We start from the raw sequence: 19,197 nt of genomic DNA, 5'->3' as shown, positions 1-19,197 counted from the left end.
CCCTCAGGAGGAAACAGACTCAGCTTCAAATGCCAGCCTGGCCGCTTACCCTGAGACCTTGGTTTGTTACTTTCAAATGCTCTACTTCACTTTCAGGGTCATAACCCGTGGTCAACATCTGCCCTGAGTATTAAATGAGATGCCATCTGTGCAGGGTCACAGAGGTGGCTGCTCCTTACGTTACTTCCTTACAGGTACGTGGCACTCAGACACCTGGGGCATGGATGACCCTGTAGATCAAGGATGTGAACGCATTAGCCACCGCCTCTGAACACGGTGGCATCAGACCTGCTGCTTCTGGAACGAGTCCCTTTAAAGAGGACTCCCAGGCTGTAAAAACTTAAGGTAGGTGGGGCAGAGCTGACTAGGCAGCACTGCTATAAACCCCGGAGGGGGGACGGGGGCGGAGGGAAGGGGTGGGGAATGGTGGGGTGCCAACAATCGGTGAAACAGATAGTGGCTACAGCAGGGGCACCAACTGCCCACCTTCTGTTGATGCATTATAACCACACCTGCTCCAGAAAAGGTGTCCCAGGGCTCAGGAAGAACCAGCTGCTCAGTCTACAGGGGGTGGGGCCCTCCCCAGTGTCCCTCGCTTTATTTTAAATCTGAGAGCTAGCGGCGGCGGCTCGCGTCCGCACAGCACCACGCGCGGCGGAGGCCGGCTTTCAGGTCTAAGCGCGATCTTGAGCAACACTCGCCTGAAGCGGGGTCGGGCCCGCGTCCCGGCTGGCAGCGAGGGGAGCACGGGGACACCACGGCGCTAACCGTTCGGGGCCACCACCATGCGCGCCCTGAGGTCGCGTTCCGCGGAGGGAAGAGCCACTGCTCGCCACCCGGACGCCCAGACCCCGGCCCTACGGCCTGTCGCTGCAGCACGGCGACCCCAACTTCAGTATCACGGCATCCCCGCCCTTCCACCGCGTCCGGGAGTGTAAGAACGTCCCGCGCTGATGACTTTCATTGACACATAAGTATGTGATGGGACTGGGGGATCGCGGCCCCGGGCCTTGCTGCAGCTTTAGAGACGCGAGATTACAAAAGAGGAGGAACAGCTCAAACCCAACAGTCGATAGATGGGCGCCCGGATTTGGGCGCGGTTGGGCAATAATGCGGTTCGCAGCTCCAGCACAGGTCCTCAGAAAAGGGGAAACGCTTTAAGGCAGAGAACCGCCGGGCAGGCCAACAATCCGCCCCGGCCTCGGTTTCCCCGTCTGCAAAACGAGGGCATTGGACTAGAGCGCCTCCCGATCCTACTATTAAATTAGAACTCTACGATATTCCATGCTGAAGCCGCTGAGGCTCGGAAACCGGAAAAATAGGGGAAAGCGAGGGAAGACGAAGGGAGGGGACAGGGAGGAGCGGGTGGGAGAGCAGGAGAGAGAAGACGGAGGACGCCCGGAGCAGGCCTGGCGGGTTTTCAACCTTACTCCTCCTCCCACACCTGAGTTCTCACGTCTCGGCCAAGACCCCGCGCCCATCGAGCTTGGGCACCAGTGGGCCAAGATTCTCCCTCCACACACCAATTTCTAGACGCCCTGGGGCAGATGGTGGGCCGCACGATGATGCAGGCCGGGGCTGGAAGGGGGAATGGTCCCGGCTGGGGTCCGGAGGGCAGGTGAGGGGATCTGGGGCCGGCCAGGGGAAAGGACGGCCCCACGTTGGGGATCGCAGGGCTCCCGCGTCCCGCCCGCGTGTCCCAGGCGGGCCAAACTTCATTCCCCAACTTTGAGCAAGGGGAGGGGGTGTTTGCAAAAAAAAAAAAAAAGGGAAAAAATTGCTGAACTTTTCCCCCAACTCTGCCGTGGGGGCGGGACCGGAGGGCGGCGCCTGAAGCCTGATTCGCCGGCAGCCCCCGTCTGGAGGCTCGGATTGGCGCGCGGGCTCCGGGGCCGGGAAGAGCGGGCGTGGGGGAGGGGAGCGGCCCTCCCCGCCCGCCGGATCGGCTCGCGCCGGGAGCGGGTTAATTTCAAATCGGGGGCTTGACTGCTCCTGGACGGCCACGCTCCCTCTGCCCGCCCGCCGGCCCGCCAGTCCCGGCCCAGGTGTTTCCCTCGGCACCCACCTCGGCGCGGCGTGAGGACCGACTGACGGCCCGACACGCGGGCTCCCGGGCCTGAGCGGGGAAGGGGTGCCGAGCAGTCCCCGCTCAGCCCCCGCCGGCTCCAGCCGTGAGCTGAACTGACAGGTCAGCGGGACGCAAGGGGACGCGGCGCCCGGCCGGCTCGGCACCGGGAGAGGGCTCGGGAGGGCGGCGGCAGCGGCGGCCGTTTCCCGCCGCTCGCTCCGCCGGGGGCCGTGGAGGGAGGAGCTGAGCTCCCGCGCAGAAGGGAGGGGCGAGCGAGGGGGAGGGGCGGGGATGCCGCGGTTCCGGGCGCGGGTTTGCCCGCGCTCAAGCCCCGCGCAGCTAAGGGGCGGCGCCGGCCACGGTCCGGCTTTCCGCGCCAAATTTTTAAATCGAAGGCGGAAGGTCCGGACCCGCCCCTGGCGCCGCCAACCAATCGTAGGCCCGCGGCCGGCTCTCTGATTGGTCGGGAGTCGTTGCCCTGGAAACCGCGAGGATGCTGTCCGGAACTGCGGGGCGGGCGGCGCGCACTGGGCCCGGGGGGAGGGGCAGTTGGCCGGGCGGAGGGGGAAGAGCGCCCGGCGCCGAGCTGGTGGCGGCAGGGCGGCGGTACCTGTTTGCCTTACTAAGGAAATGCAGCCTTCCTGGTGGGGTCCCACATCGTGGCGTGAACTGGCCACCTGAATAGTCAATACATAGCGCTTTCCATCTTTAAGGAAGTCTTAAAAAAAAGAAAAGTCTTAATCATAAGGCGCTCTTTAAATGCCCAGAGTACGTTTGGAGCTTAAGGACTGAATTTGGACGTTTCCTATCAAGATATTTCCGAAAACTTTACTGCTGAGCCTATGCACGTGTGCGTCTGGGGAGAAATTCAGGCATCTAGATGCAGACTTTTATCCAGATACTTGGGGTCGTGTCTGCCCCGCCGGCACCCGGGCTCGGGCGCTCAGTCCCGAGCGCTGATCTGTGAACAGGTGGGTGCTCGTGCCTTACTCCAGTCCATTCGGTGGGGTCCGGTGGGGTCCGGAGAATGGCCTGCCTTCTCTCGGGGTGGGAGAAGGCTGTCACTGGAAATTCTGTGGGTTGCTTGAAGTCTCATGACAGCGGATCGGTTTCCTGGAGGAGTTTACTGGCATTTAATGGAGTTTTCTGCCCAGTGGGGCTATCTCTGGTCGGGGAATAAAATGTAAACTTGGTTTGTCAGTTTTTGTTAGTCTTTGTTTCAGTAGCCTGTTTTGTCCATGAAGGAATTTTCAATAGCTCTCCTGCTTTTTTTTTTTTTAATTTTTTCTATTTCCTTTTTTCTTTAAGGATATTAAACTTTTTAATAGAATTGATTGGACTACTTGAACCCTCAGAATATTGGGAGGAACTCCAGATTTTTGATTTTTTAAAGAAACTCTAAATGTATGAGAGATTTGCAGAATGGAGAACGAAAAGGTACCTTTATAACTTCAGTATTCATCCTTGCAGTTTTAAATGCACTATCATCCTGATTTAACGCCATAGTTTTCCAATATCCAATATCTTATTAACACCACATCCGTTTTTAGGTAACCTCTGTAAAAACCTAGAAGGAAGGGAAATTTAATTTTTGAAGAGGGGAAGAGTTGCCCAGAGTTAAAGTAATCTTTCTAGTTTTTGATGGTTTGGTGGAAGTCTCAAAGAGATAAGCAGAGAGAAAAGGTATTTTTAAGAATAATAAAATTTGTTAGTTGCGTTAGAATATTTACGAGAATTCTTAAACATCAGGAATTCAGAAAAGGCGTTTGACATGATTTGAGATTGGATTTCTTTTTAAGATAAATTTCTACCAAATCACTAGCTTCTTTAACTATGGGGGCCACAAACACTGTTTGTGCGATAAATATTTTGTAAAATTACAAAGAATTGTCAGTGGGAGTGTCTTGATTGGTGTCCAAACTACTCATAGGTTAAAAAAATGATATACGCAAATTTCCTAAAAGTTTTAGGTATTAGTCAAATAAGAGAATTGCCGTTGCTTCTACTAGTCTGAGGCAAAGGACAGCAGCCTTTAGAAAAATCCTATTCTTGGGTCAGCACCTCTCAGGTGCACATGCTGGAAAGGGTCCCCCATTGGATCCATCACGCTGACTTCCATGTTTGAGCACCATAGTTGGATTGAGCAGATACGAGTTGGAGTCCTGTGAGACCTCGTCTCAGCCTGGGTGTCCTCTTCTGCAGATAGGGCTACAGGATTTGGTGAAAATACAAATGGAAAAGCACTTGGTAAATCCTAGGGAGTCACAGATATATAAAACAGTCCCATTAATCTTTGTTCCTAAAGTCATTGAGCAATTAGTCTCTCTATTCTTTCACTTATTGCCATTCCAAGGATTTTCTTTAAAATAGATGTAGATAGGAAGAATGTGTGAAGTCCCCAGTGTCCAAAAGTAGAAGAAACATAGTCTCCATTAGTCTTATTTATGAACTGCTGTTAATTTGCCCTCAAGTCTCAGTGGCAGTCCTGCCTCTGCCAGGAACTAGCTTTGTCATCTTGGGTAACTAATTTTACTTCTCTGGGCTCCATTTTCTCCATCTGTAAAGTGAAGGGGTTAGAGGGGCCGGCCCCGTGGCTTAGCGGTTAAGTGCGCGCGCTCCGCTGCTGGCGCCCCGGGTTCGGATCCCGGGCGTGCACCGATGCACTGCTTCTCCGGCCATGCTGAGGCCGCGCCCCACATACAGCAACTAGAAGGATGTGCAGCTGTGACATACAACTATCTACTGGGGCTTTGGGGGGAAAAAATAAAAAAATAAAAATAAAAAATAAATTTATAAAAAAAAATAAAATTATAAAAAAAAAAAAAAAGTGAAGGGGTTAGATATTCAAGGAGCAGACTTTTCTGGTCAGAACTCCTGCTCTTAGGCTCTCTGGATTTTGCTCCTTACTGAACTTTGCCAACAAGTCTGACCTTGTGCTAGCTCTCACCTTTGTTCTCCTTGGCTCTCCCATGTCAGTGGTGTTTTATTGAGCACCCACTGCGTGCAGCCATTGTGCTAGGTGGATACACAGATGAGTGGGACACGGTTTCCGCCATGGAGCCTTTACTTACTAGAGTGTCATGAGTAAAAGTCGCTCCTAGGGGTTCGGGATTACTTAAAATTGTCAGTCCTGTTAGAGGAAGCTGAGTGAAAGGTATATGGGAACTCTCTACACAATCTTTGCAACTCTTCTCTGATCTAAATTTATTTCAAAATAAAATGTTAAAAAATTATGTCTTAAAGGTTTTTTTAAATTCTTGGAACAGAAGATGAAAAAATTTAAGTCTGTGCTTTGCTACAAAATTAAAGACGGGAAATTTAGCTGTTAGAATGGACAATGTGTCAAATGATCATGGGAATACTGTTACTAATTTAAACAACTCTACAATCTCATTAGGCATTTTTTTCCTTAGCAATATTCTATTTATTGTCCAATTTCTAGAGTCAAAAGCTATCTGATAAATCCTGTTTTACAATGGATTTAATTATTTACTTGTTTTAAACCAGGAAAATTTCTTTTTTGAGCCCCATAAAAGGGGCCTGATGAAAACACCTCTGAAAGAGTCCACTGCAGCAAATATAGTGTTGGCTGAGATCCAGCCTGACTTCGGCCCTTTAACCACACCCACCAAGCCCAAGGACATCTCCCAGGGAGAACCGTGGACGCCAACAGCCAACCTGAAAATGCTCATCAGTGCCGTGAGCCCCGAGATCCGCAGCAGAGATCAGAAAAGGGGGTTGTTTGACAACGCAAATGGATTGCCTGAGGCCAAAGATTGTTTGCACGTAGGTTTGCAGAGGACTGGGCAGAGATGGGGGAATTTGTGTGTGTGTCGGGGGCGGGGGGTGGTTACAGCCATTGCGGAAGTGCTAGCAATAGAAAGCATCGCCACCCGCAGACTGTTACTAGCCTCCTTCAGAGCACCAGAAAGGTTTGGACCCCATCAAATATGGCCCTGGGAACTCTGAACCTTTGACTTGTTTTCAGTTCAGGCTTCCCTTTCAGATCTGCCAAGCAGTTTATACTGACCCCCACCTTTTCTTCCCCCCAAATTTTGAAATATTGGAGCAAAGCACGTGTGTAAGTGTTAGTCATCCACTGCAGATGCCCCTAATAAATCTGTCAAACTTTATTTCAGAATAAGACATTATTTACTGCTTCCTTTGTAGGAACACTTATCTGGAGACGAATATGAGAAATCCCAACCAAGTCGAAAGGAGAAAAGTTTAGGATTGTTATGTCATAAGTTCTTAGCACGCTATCCTAAGTATCCCAACCCTGCTGTGAATAATGACATCTGTCTTGACGAAGTAGCCGAGGAACTTAGTAAGTATGCCAAGAGCTCACTGAAGCCGTTACCAATGAAAGTGACGATATAGACTTCCTCCTTCAGACCCACGCTCATCTAGCCAGTGTTTGTATTGACGCAAGCAAGGCCACACGGAAATTATAAATCTCTAAAGCCCTATTAATTTAAGAATAAAGGCATGTAGTTTCCAATTCTAGTGAGTCTTAAAACAGAAGCAAAAACTCTCAACGGAGATTGCTTCTGACTGCATTTCAAAAGCTCTGAAGCTTTAAAGGGAGGCAACACTGTTTTTTTTGTGTGTGAGGAAGATCAACCCTGAGCTAACATGGATGCCAGTCGTCCTCTTTTATTTTGCCAAGGAAGATTGGCCCTCTTTTTTTTTTTCACCAAAGAAGATTGGCCCTGAGCTAACATCCATGCCTATCTTCCTCTACTTTATATGGGACGCCGCCACAGCATGGCACGACAAGCAGTGCACCAGTGCTCGCCTGGGACCCGAACCCAGGAACCCCAGGCCGTCGAAGCGGAGCACATGCACTTAACCGCTTGCGCCACCATCCCGGCCCCCTGGCAACATTGTTTTGTGACTTGTTTCATAAACAACTACAACTCTGAACTTTTGTCTTATTTCTCTTTGAAGAGCCAGGCTGCAGAAGGGTTTCTTCACAGTTTGTGGTGAAGATCAGCTTCTGTGCCTGGGAGCAGGGCTTGGGCGCTCCCTGCCACCCAGCACTATTCTGAGGACCGGTGCGCTTCCTGAGTGTTTTGTGTTTGGCAAAAGTTACTGTGTCCCCTTGCCCCCTTTTACTCTTCTCTTCATAGACTCAAATCTAGTTATAGCTAAAAAAGTGATCTGTGGCAAATTTGGGGTACCTTTGAGTCATGAAAATATCATAATCTGAAACTGTGAAGGGATATGCAGGATATTTTAATATATAGCTACCATCCCATGAAGAAAGTTTTGCCCTTCTAATACATGTTTATAAACATCAACTTCATTTCTCATTCTAAGAATGCCATTTACATTCGTCTATTCCCATACACTTCATTGTAGCTATGCAGGATGTACCCTTTAATTCAGCAGGTATCTATTCATCACCTACTGTGTGCCAGGAAATGTTGTAGCAGCTTGGGATAACATCATAAACAAAAAGAACACAGTCCCTGCTCTCGTGGAACCTACATTCTAGTGGGGCCAATAGATAATATGCAGAGGACATCATAAGTAAGTCATTATAAGGTATGTTAGAAGGTAATATATGCTGTGGAAAAAAGAAACTGTAGACTAGGGTACAGGGGGATCAGGAGTGCTGGGGGCATGCTATGCAATTTTAAATTAAGGGGTCAGGTCCTGTTGAGAAGGCGACATCTGAGCGAGGACTTGAAAGAGTCAAGGCGGAGGGCTAGGAGGACATGGGAGAGGGGTTCCAGGCAGAAGGGACAGGCCAGGACAAAGCCTTCGGGCAAGGGCGGATCTGGCAGTTTCCAGGAACAGCAAGAAATCTCAGCACCTTGTACCTATCATATGACAGTTGAGTGAGTGAGTGAGTGTGTGTTGAGGAGCAATACAAGAAACAGTTGTAAAGTGTGGTATTTAGAGTATTAAAGACTTGGTCTTGCCACTTACTGGTTCTGTGTCTTAGGACGAGCGACTTAGCCAGCCTGAGCCTCTATTTCCTCATCATTAAAATGTGGATAATAATACCTACTTCACAAGTTTAGGGTAAAAATTTCCAAAAGCTGTATGACACTTAGTAGGCCCTCGATAAATGTCCCCTTTCTGATTCATATTAACGTTATTTGTCCCCTTTGAGAGCAGGGACTTGTCCTTCTCATCTTCACACTCTTTGTTGAGCATAAATAAAGGTATATCGTCCAGCAGCTACTGACTAATAAACCGTGGAAGAAAAAGTTATTCCACTGTACACACATGACAAAGTCTGATCCTCTAGTAACGTACAATTGCTCATTCTTCGTAGATGTTGAGCGTCGACGCATTTATGACATCGTGAACGTCCTAGAGAGTTTACACATGGTGAGCCGCCTCGCCAAAAACAGGTACACCTGGCATGGGCGGCATAATCTCAACAAAACTCTTGGGGCTTTGAAGAGTGTCGGGGAGGAGAACAAGTACGCCGAACAGATTATGATGATCAAAAAGAAAGAATACGAACAAGAGTTTGACTTTAGTAAGAGTTACAGTATAGAGGATCATATCATCAAAGCAAACGCTGGCCAAAACGGACACACAGACATGTGTTTTGTCGAACTCCCTGGAGTGGAATTTCGGGCAGGTAAGAGATGGTATTGAAAGGCGTGGGCCAGGTGGCACTTCTCCTGGGTCTAAAGAAAAGAGTCCTCAGGGAACACTGCTCTAAAGCTACCGCTGCCTTTCACATTAAAACGCTGCAGTTGTCAACTGTGTGATCACGTTGTGGTATTTTTAGCCTTGTTACTTGAGAAGTCACTTGTCCCTTCATGAATTTTAATTCTGTAATCCTCATCCTTCTCCAAAGCTTCTGTAAACAGCCGCAAAGACAAGTCTTTAAGAGTGATGAGCCAGAAATTTGTGATGCTGTTTTTGGTGTCAACGCCTCAGATAGTAAGCCTAGAAATTGCTGCCAAGATTTTAATTGGGGAGGACCACGTGGAAGATTTGGATAAAAGCAAGTTTAAAAGTAAGTGTCACGACCGCCGTGGACTTTTGGACCTATTCGTAAATAATAAAATCTCAGTTACAAACTGATTTCCAAATACACTTGCAATATAAACAGATCATCTCTAATTATGCTCTTTTATCTTCACTTCTCCCCAAAAGCCATGATAGTACTGCTGTAGCTGACTTGTAGGATTCAAAGACATGTACATAACGACTCCTATCTGTTTGATACTTTGGCTTAGATACAGTTCCTTAAAAGTTACTTCATTTGATACTGTAACATTGTCCCCATTTCACATGCCTAGACTCTGGTGCCTGAGGTCTAAATGAGCAGTAACTGTAAAGCGGGACTGGAGCCCAGGTCTCTGCTCTGTCCACTGAGTCTCAGATGTGAGGGTGTAAATAACTTCTAAACTGTCCCCAGAGGTGACCTGCAGCATACTTGCTTGGCCATTTTGAAAGAATGGTTTCAGCCAGACTCTCTGCTCTAAGCTGGAAAGGGACCGTCGACTGGGTTCCTAACGCAGAGCTCTGCCCTTGCCTCCATAACAGACTGCAGGAACCCCCACAAAGAGGAGCAGAGACAGGGTGTGGAAGGAAGGGCTCAGCAGATGGAGAGGGGCCTGCTGCACGCCCATCTCTCCCAGGGGCCTTAGCAAACCTCCAGGGAGGGCAGGAGGCTGGCCCAAACACGGGTCACGTGAGGGACCCGGCTGTATGGGGAGGAAGGGCCACCCCAAGAAACAGCAGCGGCTGTGGGGAGTGCCTGGGAGCTGTCACCCTGACTCCTTCCCATCCCCGTGAAGCTGTACGAGTCCCATGAAAGTAGGTTCAGACATCCCCAGGTCGACAGTGTCTCTGTAAAGACAAAATGAAGGAGAGAGTAGAGGCAATGATGCTGGCAATTGGCTTAGGAGAGCTGCAATTTCAGAAAACATGTCATGATCCTGCTGGTGGACTGTCTGCTTTTTCTAAGTCTCCACTGTTCAGCTCTCCGTTTCACTGGCTAGTCACAGCCTTAGAAACTATTCCAGGACCTGCTGATGCGTAATTTGCTGAATCCCAGGGGAATTCAGAACCTTCAGGTGTGGCTATGAAGAAGGCGCTTGATTGGTAATTTTGTACTATCAAGCTGGAAGTAAAGGCAGACTTTTTGTAACAAAACTTTTTAATGTATGTAAGATTTATAGAATCAACAAATTGATGCTTTGCATATTACAAGAGGACAATATAAAAATTTACAAACTTTGATGGGCTCTGGAATTTTCCATGCTTGTGATAGTAAATAAACCTTATTGTTATAAACTATCACAAGCAGGAAAGCAATACATTTATCATTGATGCTTTATTTCCTTTGTTCATACAATTCATCTTAGAAGATGCCCAGCAATGGTGGCTTTTTATTCAAAAATCTGTAACGTAGTTCTCAATAGGGTGATCTCATTATGTCAATTTTCTCTTTTCAGCATGTGCTTTTGTCATTTCAAAATTCAGTACCAGTAGTAACTGAGTCTTTTCAATATTTAAAACTATTTTTTTGTTTTAATTAAAGCAATATCACTAGAGTAACTTAAAAAGAGTCACATTTATTTCTCTGTCTGACATTGATGATTAGGAAAGCTCTTTGAATATACATGAAGTCCTTATGAAGCAAAGCCCTTTGATCTTTCGTCATTCCATTAAGTGGTGTATATGCTTTCTTTTTTCCCAGCAAAAATTAGGAGGTTGTATGATATAGCTAATGTTCTGAGTAGTCTGGAGCTTATCAAGAAAGTTCATGTGACAGAGGAAAGAGGCCGAAAACCAGCTTTTAAATGGACAGGGCCAGAAATCAGTCCCAATCCCAGTGGTATGTATTTGTTTCCTTTCATTCTTTGCTTCATTATTTTGAATTAATGCACATTTGGCATTATTCTCCCTTCCTTTTCCTGCCCGCACTCCCACCTGAAAATAACATATGTAAGTGGTTGAAAAGACAATTAAAGATGAGGGCCAGTATGGAAAGCTTGGCCGCTGGCTCTATCAGCAACCTAAGGTTCATAACCACCTCTCACTCTGCACCCGGGAGACAGAATCTGTATGTGAAATGATTTGAAAAAGTTGAAAGCATCACAAAACATAAGATACTATTGCTGTCATTATTATGCTGCTCAGTGACCACAACAGAGCCTGTGCACATTGAGAATATGAAACGAATTCATTCTGGTATCAATATTCTAGTCTCCATCTCAATTCTGGGATTCTGACATTTTGCATTCCACCAAAAAGTCCCACACAGAAGTGTTAGAAAGTGTCAAGAGCATGGCCATGAAGGCAGAGAGAGACTTAGGTTCCAGTCTCAGCTCTGCCACTTAGCTGTGTGGCCTTGGGCAAGTTACTTCTCCAAGGCTCAGTTTCCTCATCTGCAAAATGGGAAGAACCATGGTGCTTTTGCGAGCTTGTTGTGATTTTGGATACGACCTCAGAGGGAGGTCCTTTGGTTCAGGGATTCAGAGTGCAGACTCTAGGGCCAGACAGACTGGGTTCATGTCCCAGGCCCACATTCTACTAGCTGAGAGACCTTGACTCAGTTGGTTAATGTTTCTGAAATGGGGATGCATTTCTTAAGTACCTACCTGGTGGACTTGAGAGTGTCTTAGTCCATTCAAGCTGCTATAACAGAATACCGTAGACTGAGTAGTGGCTTATAAACATCAGAAATCAATTTCTCACAGTTCTGGAGGCTGGGAAGTCCAAGATCAAGGTGCCGGCAGATTCAGTGCCTGGTGAGGGCCCATTTTCTAGACAGCCATCTTTTCCTTGTAACCTCACATGGTGGGAGGGGACTAGGGAGTTCTGTGGGGTCTTCTTTATGAGAACACTAATCCCATTCATAAGGGCTCTGCCCTTATGACCTAAACACTTCCCTAAGGCCCCACCTCCTAAGACCGTCACTTTAGGCATTTTGTTTCAACATATGAATTTGGGGGGGACACAAACATTCAGTCCATAGCAGTGAGGGTCACCATATTTCATCAGATTAAGACTCCTGATTTTAAGATGCACAATTTTCTATATATCGATAAGAAAGAAAACCACTAGCAGTTACATTATAGCACTCCACTGGTTATCAGATAGAGTGGGTTTCAGAGATGTTAAGGTGTGAAATATTATCTCAGAATTCATTTAATAAGATAAACAAGGTTTTGTATGTAAAGCCCTTGAAACAGTGTCAGGCACAGTAATTGTTGCTACTTCAATTCCTGAAATCTTCTGAGAACTACACTTTGACTTCATATCCCAAAAGGAAGCGGAATCACCCATTTTTAACACACTGCCCTTTTCTATTTCAGGGTGCAGCCCGGTCATTCCTTTCACCCCCTCTGATCTGGAAGTGAGGCGGTCTTCAAAAGAGAACTGTGCCAAAAACCTCTTTTCCACACGTGGGAAACCAAACTTTACCCGACACCCATCTCTTATCAAACTGGTAAAGACCATAGAAAGTGATCGGAGAAAGATAAATTCTGCTCCCAGTAGCCCTATCAAGACCAACAAAGGTATGTTTTCAATCATGTCAGGGCTCTGCTCAAAAGAATTCCTTTTTATCTGATTTTTTAGCTTACTTGATCTCTACAAGACGTGTTAGAGAATTGTTTCAATATCCATATACCCAAACCTTCTTGAAGCCTAACATGTATGAATTAAAGGATAGAAAGTAATTTGTAGGGTTTGTCGTTTCATTGCTGTGTGATTTTGCGGGGAGGTACGTGGTTTCTGTTCCTTTGACTTAGTGATGTTTCATCTGTATCATTTATTCTTTTGCTTTAATCAACCCTCTCTACTTTTTTACCAGCTGAGAGTTCTCAGAATTCTGCACCCTTCCCAAGTAAAATGGCTCAGCTCGCAGCTATTTGCAAAATGCAGTTAGAAGAGCAGTCAAGGTGGGTTGCAGTGCTCCTTAGCAGCAAGATGCTTTCCTTTGACCTTGCCTCATTAGGCTTGCTGACTTTCTGTCAGAACAGGCACTAGCCTTGGAAACTGGTGAGATAATCTTTTCTATAACTCATACGCAGTCATTACAGAAACTACTGCCTAGTTTCATAGAAGCGTGGCTTCAATCTGGGGCAATCTAAAGTGATAGAACAGTTTAGAGAAAATGTGTTACCAGGGTGTCACGTTTTAAATCTTGTTTTTTAGTGAACCCAGAAAGAAAGTGAAAGTACAGCTGGCAAGATCTGGGCATTGCAAACCAGTGGCCCCTCTGGACACCCCAGCGAGTGCTGAGCTGGAACTGACGGCACCGTCCCTCATCCAGCCCCTGGGGGTGGTCCCCCTGCTCCCCAGCCCACTGTCATCGGCAGTGCCTGTGATCCTACCTCAGGCCCCTTCGGGCCCACCCTATGCCATCTACTTGCAGCCTGCCCAAGCCCGAACCATGACGCCACCCCAAAGTCTAAGCCCAACAGTCTGCCCCACTGCCTCTTCTAAAGCTATGAGATCAAAAGACTCCGCAGATGCTACCACCGAGAAGGCAGCCAAGGATGCCGCCAAGCCCAGCACCTGCACCAGGCCTGGAAGCTTGCTGTCAGTGCCAGAGAGACACGGTGCAAAGGCCCGAGACAAGGAGCCTGCTGGAGAAAGAGGCTCGAAGAGGGCAAGCGCGCTTGAGGACAGCGGTTCCAAAAAGAAATTTAAAGAGGACCTAAAAGGACTTGAAAACGTCTCCGCAGTAAGTACAGCCTTGAACTGGGCAAAGCTTCAGAAACCCCCCAGTTGATTAGAGGAGAATTTGGTGGCTTGTGAAATTTACCAGAGCAAAGAGCAGTCTCTCGGGAGACGAGGAACTGTTCCTTAACATCCCACAATCCAAACAAGGCCCCAGACAACTAATCTCCTGGCTGGGATGACGGCAGGGACATTTTTAGCCTTTGGAGGAAGGGATTATTTGCTCTCTTCTAAAAGCACAGTGGGTGGTTGTCCTTAAGTCCGTTTCTCTGTCGCATGCTGGAATGCAAACACCTGTCATGACAGTCTTAAATAATTTACAAGCAGACGTAACCCCAAACGAATGGATGGATGCATAGGGTTCCTGTAACTCCTGCTTTCTGAGTCATTACCTAATGTTTGTTTGCTGTCATGTAACTGGCATCTGTTGCCTTGAAGATAAATTGCTTCCACTATTTTTACTTTCTACCTAAAATTTAAAGCAAAATTTCAGTTTCTAAAGAAAAATCAAACTTACCTTGGCAAATTATAGGTATAGCTGATGCATTGGTTTCTAGGGATTTTGATGTTCTAGATCATTTTTGTCCTAGGTGGAGTTTAGTTCAGGAAGGAATTAACATTTACTGAGTACCCACCCACATACCAGACATCAGAAGCATTGGGCACTTTTACATACATTATCTCATTTTCCTCCCTTAGGACAATTATATATGAAAGACATTATTACCAAGCAAACACCATGAAAGGGGGAAGCAGAGGTTAATCTCTCATTTTGTCCCTGCTGTTAAGTTATTTTACTTCTCTATATCTTACTTTTCCACATCTGTAAAGAATTTGTTCCACAGTTTTTCCTGATCATCTACTGGGTATAAAGCACTGTGCTCTGGATCAAATCAAACCCAGCACCTGCCTTTGGTGACGGTAGCTTTTGAGGACTTGCCCCAGGGCCATATTACAGTTTTTGTGAGGTTAAGTGAATCTATTACATGATGATATACATAAAGGGGTTTGTGATCCTTTTAAGGCACTGTATAAGCTGAAGGGTGTTATCTGTAACTGTTATTAAGGAGGCTTTAGAGTTTGTCAAATCTTCCCTGAGGATGGCCTCATGGTAACCGTTCAAAACGTCTATTATCTTAGCATGGCATTGTTTTGCATTTAATATACGTGCTAGGGGAAAATCACAAGGGTTGAGCTTGATTCAGTTTTCTGGGAGGTCCTTCATCTCTTTGGGTGAATGGGTATGATTTAATAATGGTCTCCTGTTGCTCACTTAGTTATCCAGGATTAGGGTTTTCAGTTGATAGGTTTTCCATGTCCCCCGGCTTCTGTTTTCATCTCTATTACTTCATTTTGACAATTTCTTTTCAGCACGGACTAAGCAGAACAAAGAAAATGAGAGATTCACGTGTTAATTCATTCAACAAACATTTACTAAGAGTCTACACTTCTGGGGGTGGAGAGAATACAGTAGACAAACACAAACACATCAGGTAGTCAATGATAAGAACTATAGTGAAAATGACACAGGGTCTGGGGTCTGTGATGGGAGGAAGAGGGCTAATGCAGGCTAGATGAGATGACATGTGAGTTAAAACATGTCCAATTCTTTCATCCTGCTCATTTAATAGTTCTAATTTTTTTTTTTTAAAGAATTGGCATTATAGGTTAAAAGATTTTGTGATGAATGTAGGTTGTAGGAAATTGAAAAGTAATTATTATTAGAGTACACAGGTTTTGCTGAAGATTTTAAAGAGTTAAACTAGCAACCAGAAAAACTTGTACCACGAGAGTATGATTAAAGACAGCAAAGAGCAGCTAGTTGTAAAACGCCTGAATTCGCCCCTTAAAAATTCTCTATTCCTGCAGCTTTCAAGGAACCTACCAGTAAAGATATTGAATGGTACCAAGCATCTAAGAAACAAAATTAGAAGTGTGTAGTACATTGTGGATTCTGAATTCACTGGTTCCCAAGGAAAAGATGGGACCTATTAACAGCTAGATAAAAGTGTAGACTGTTGTTTTGACAAGGACAAGGAGAAGGATCTGGAGGAAGATAAAAGGAGGGCCCCCAGTTTACAAGAGCTGCTTTTAGCTTTTTTCAGTGCTGCCCATGGTACAGCTGAAGCAGACTTTCCAGGCAGCTCAGCGCCCCATGCGGGCTTTCTCTGGTAAAGTAGAGTGATGTAGCAGGCATGGGGGGATACACACTAGCCGGCACTCTGGCCATTTCCATATGGAATATAACTTTATTGCCTAAAGCTTTGCTCTGTGACAGTTGGCTCTCTAATATGAATTAATCAATTCTCTTTTTTATCTGCAGTTTTTGAACTCTGGTGCCCTGCCCTTTAGTTTGTATATTATAAGAATGTTTAGTTTGGTATCGTTAGAACCTAAAGTACTAGAAAAAAATCTATAGTTGTAGAATTTCTTTGTTCTAAATCAGGGGTCAGCAAACATTTTCTGTAAAGACTCAGATTATTTTTGACTTTGTGGGCCATATGGTCTCTGTCGCACCTATTCAGCTCTGCCATTGTACAAAAGTAAAAAAGCAGCCACAGGCAATACGTAAATGAATGGGCATAGCTGTGTTTCAATACAATTTTATTTACAAAAACAGCCAGGAGGCTGGATTTTGGCCTATGGTTTGGCAACTCCCTTCGCTAAATCAACATTTCTTAAAACGTTTTCGTTGAACACCAATACTACTAAAAATTTAGTTACCAAATACCCTGGGAAATGGGACATGCTGATGCCTCCTTTGAGATTTACAATGCATGCCGTCATTAAAGTCCCTCAGAAATTCTCCAATAAAGACACCATTTTCCTTTGTTTAATTCTGCATTTCCCAAACACATTTGACCACGAATCAAGTGGAGCCTGCTTGCATCATGGAACTAGGGTCCCTCGGGACACTTTTTAGGAAATACCATCCTACATAATTCAAGAACAATCGGGTGACAACACGGCAGTGTTGTCCAACTGCATTAAACTTGGTTCTGACAGCACCACATCATAGCAGGAAGTCTGCGAGCAGGACTTAGGATGGCAGTGTGAGGGGGTGTGCTGGGTGAGTTCTTCCCCTACGCAGGCTCAGTACTGGCTGTAGGACACTTCCTCAGACCACAGATGGCGTTTAAGAAACACGTGGTTGGTATTATCAGGACAAGTGTTGGAATGGGAGGGGGTATTGTCTTCACAGAGCCATGTAGCTGGCCTGCCCGTAGCCCGTCCCACTGGAAGCTTTGGTCTAATGGAACAAACCACCACTGAGAGGTATTATTCCCGGAAGAGGCACATGACCGTTTTTCTTGCTGCATTTGTGTGTAAAATAAACCCTTCCTCCTTGTTTTCTAGACCTTGTTCCCATCAGGATACCTAATCCCTCTCACCCAGTGCTCATCCCTGGGGGCAGAGTCCATTTTGTCTAGTAAGGAAAACTCAGGTACTCTTTCCCCAAACCACAGGATCTACAGCTCCCCAATCGCAGGTGAGTGCATGGAAAACCCTATTGAAATGTGGGTCACTCTCAAGTTCACTTCAGCTTGTGAGCTTCTTGGACAAATGCCTGTACTTTTTTAAGATATTTTTCCCCTTTTCTTTCCAGGTGTTATTCCAGTGACATCATCCGAACTCACTGCTGTTAATTTTCCCTCTTTTCATGTAACACCTTTGAAGCTAATGGTCTCGCCAACTTCCGTGGCAGCTGTACCTGTCGGGAGCAGCCCGGCTCTCACTTCGAGCCACCCCGTTCCCGTCCAGAACCCAAGCTCAGCCATTGTCAACTTCACCCTGCAGCACTTGGGACTCATCTCCCCCAGTGTGCAGGTGCCCGCCAGCCCCGGGCCCGGGACCGTTCCCATGTCTCCAAGAATAGAGGCCGTTAGTGTTGCCCCAGAAAGTGCAGGCACTCAGCAAGGAAGGGCCAGCAGGTACGACTCACCTGTCCCGGGCCAGAACCAGCCGAATGGACAATCAGTTGCTGTGACAGGGGCACAACAGGTGAGAGTGTTTCTGTTTAATTTATTGTTTTCCTTAGGTTATTAAGTTCCAAATTTCAGTCTCCTGGGAGACTGGCTTTTGCTTTTCTTCTTTGGAGAGGGAGATGATGGGAGAGTGAGGAGGTTGAAGGCCTGCCATCCTTCCAAACCCAGGAAGAGCACCCAAGGAGTCCTCATTATTGGGTTATCATGAGCTTTTTTCTCGCCTTAACAAAAATAATTGAGAATGTAAAACTCCCCCAGGCTTACCTAGCTGATTTCAAGGTGTGCGAGGCTTCCGCTGTGTGACATGTCCTCGTCCAGTCTTCCAAGGCTGCCAGGGCATACCTACCTGTGTGGGCTTGACTTCTTTTTTCCATTGCTTTCTTTCCAATCAGCCTGTTCCTGTGACACCGAAAGGGTCACAATTAGTGGCCGAAAGTTTCTTCCGCACCCCAGGTGGACCAACGAAGCCGATGGGCTCATCCTGTGTGGATTTCGATGGTGCTAATAAAACTTCTGTTGGAACTCTCTTTGTCCCACAGCGAAAACTGGAAGTCTCAACGGAGGATGTCCATTAATTGACAGATTTGGCTTCATTTAATTTTCTAAAGTGTTGTTTAATAGAGAAAATGTACTCAGACTGATTTGGAGACCACATTCTCTGAAAATACTGTAAATACGTTGGGGGTTTACTTAATTGGAAAGCGGACACTTGTTTTCCTACTGATATATATATATATACACACATATATATATATTTGTGTTAAGCTAAGTTCAGCCATCAGTCCTACAAAATAAAAGGAAAATGTTGAACTAAGGTATATTAACTTCTAGGAGGAAAGGATTCATTATTTCAGCTGTGCCTGTACCATTATGCAAAGTACCTGTGTTAAAGTTTACTTCCCTTTGAGCAGATATGTGACATGCCTAACACAGCAATCTCTTAAACTTTGCACAAAGACGATGCTGTGATGTATAATGTTATATTTTTAAAAAGGAGGGCAATAGATATATTTTTTGTAATTTCTTTCATCTGTTATTGTTGCAATGTGTCTTTTTGTAAAGTTCGCAACAATCAATCAAGTCTATGGAAAAATTATTTATAAAATGTATTTTTAATCATAAGTTGTTCAAATTAAAACTTTTCTAAAATATATTTAACATTTTCTTTTGGCCTGTCAAGGCACTGTTGGGAGAAAATGAACATTTATCTGACCTCAGAGGCAAATTCTTGGTAAGGAGAAGAAGTCCTGGGTTCGCTTAGATAAGTGGAGTTTATAAAATGTGCCTACATCCTTCTCCCTTCTGATCCTCTGTACGGCTCCACTTGCACAGAAGTGAAACGGCTTTGGAGAGGCTGCTGCTTGGCTGAGGACACCAAGCTAAGGCTCGTGGGCTTCCCCCTCTCCCTGGGTGATTAGACGCGGAAGGCAGGAGCTGGGGGCTCCCTCTCCTGCCCTGGCACCACTAGCA

At 46.1% G+C, this 19,197-nt stretch overlaps 1 protein-coding gene across 4 annotated transcripts; it reads left to right on the top strand.

Annotated features, from left to right (window-relative positions):
* Positions 1 to 1,965: 1,965 nt before the first annotated feature.
* E2F8 (E2F transcription factor 8) lies at positions 1,966 to 18,880 on the top strand. 4 transcript variants are annotated; one of them, XM_058546124.1, is made up of 14 exons: positions 1,966 to 2,188; positions 2,882 to 3,039; positions 3,377 to 3,505; positions 5,576 to 5,854; positions 6,239 to 6,395; positions 8,358 to 8,672; positions 8,895 to 9,056; positions 10,749 to 10,886; positions 12,370 to 12,573; positions 12,870 to 12,957; positions 13,214 to 13,745; positions 17,099 to 17,231; positions 17,349 to 17,743; positions 18,120 to 18,880. In XM_058546124.1, the coding sequence occupies exons 3-14, from the start codon at positions 3,491 to 3,493 to the stop codon at positions 18,300 to 18,302; spliced, it is 2,601 nt and encodes an 866-aa protein (XP_058402107.1). In that variant the 5' UTR covers positions 1,966 to 2,188; positions 2,882 to 3,039; positions 3,377 to 3,490; the 3' UTR covers positions 18,303 to 18,880. The 4 variants fall into 4 exon arrangements, with proteins under 4 accessions (XP_058402107.1, XP_058402106.1, XP_058402108.1 ...); XM_058546123.1 differs by having other exon boundaries at positions 2,836 to 3,039; XM_058546125.1 differs by lacking the exon at positions 2,882 to 3,039.
* The last annotated feature ends 317 nt before the right edge of the window (positions 18,881 to 19,197 follow it).

The sequence above is a fragment of the Diceros bicornis genome, chromosome 7, assembly GCF_020826845.1.
Source record: "Diceros bicornis minor isolate mBicDic1 chromosome 7, mDicBic1.mat.cur, whole genome shotgun sequence".
In the NCBI taxonomy this organism is placed as follows: Eukaryota; Metazoa; Chordata; class Mammalia; order Perissodactyla; family Rhinocerotidae; genus Diceros; species Diceros bicornis.
The sequence above is the reverse complement of the archived record's forward strand: the minus strand, read 5'-3'. Positions and strand labels throughout refer to the sequence as shown.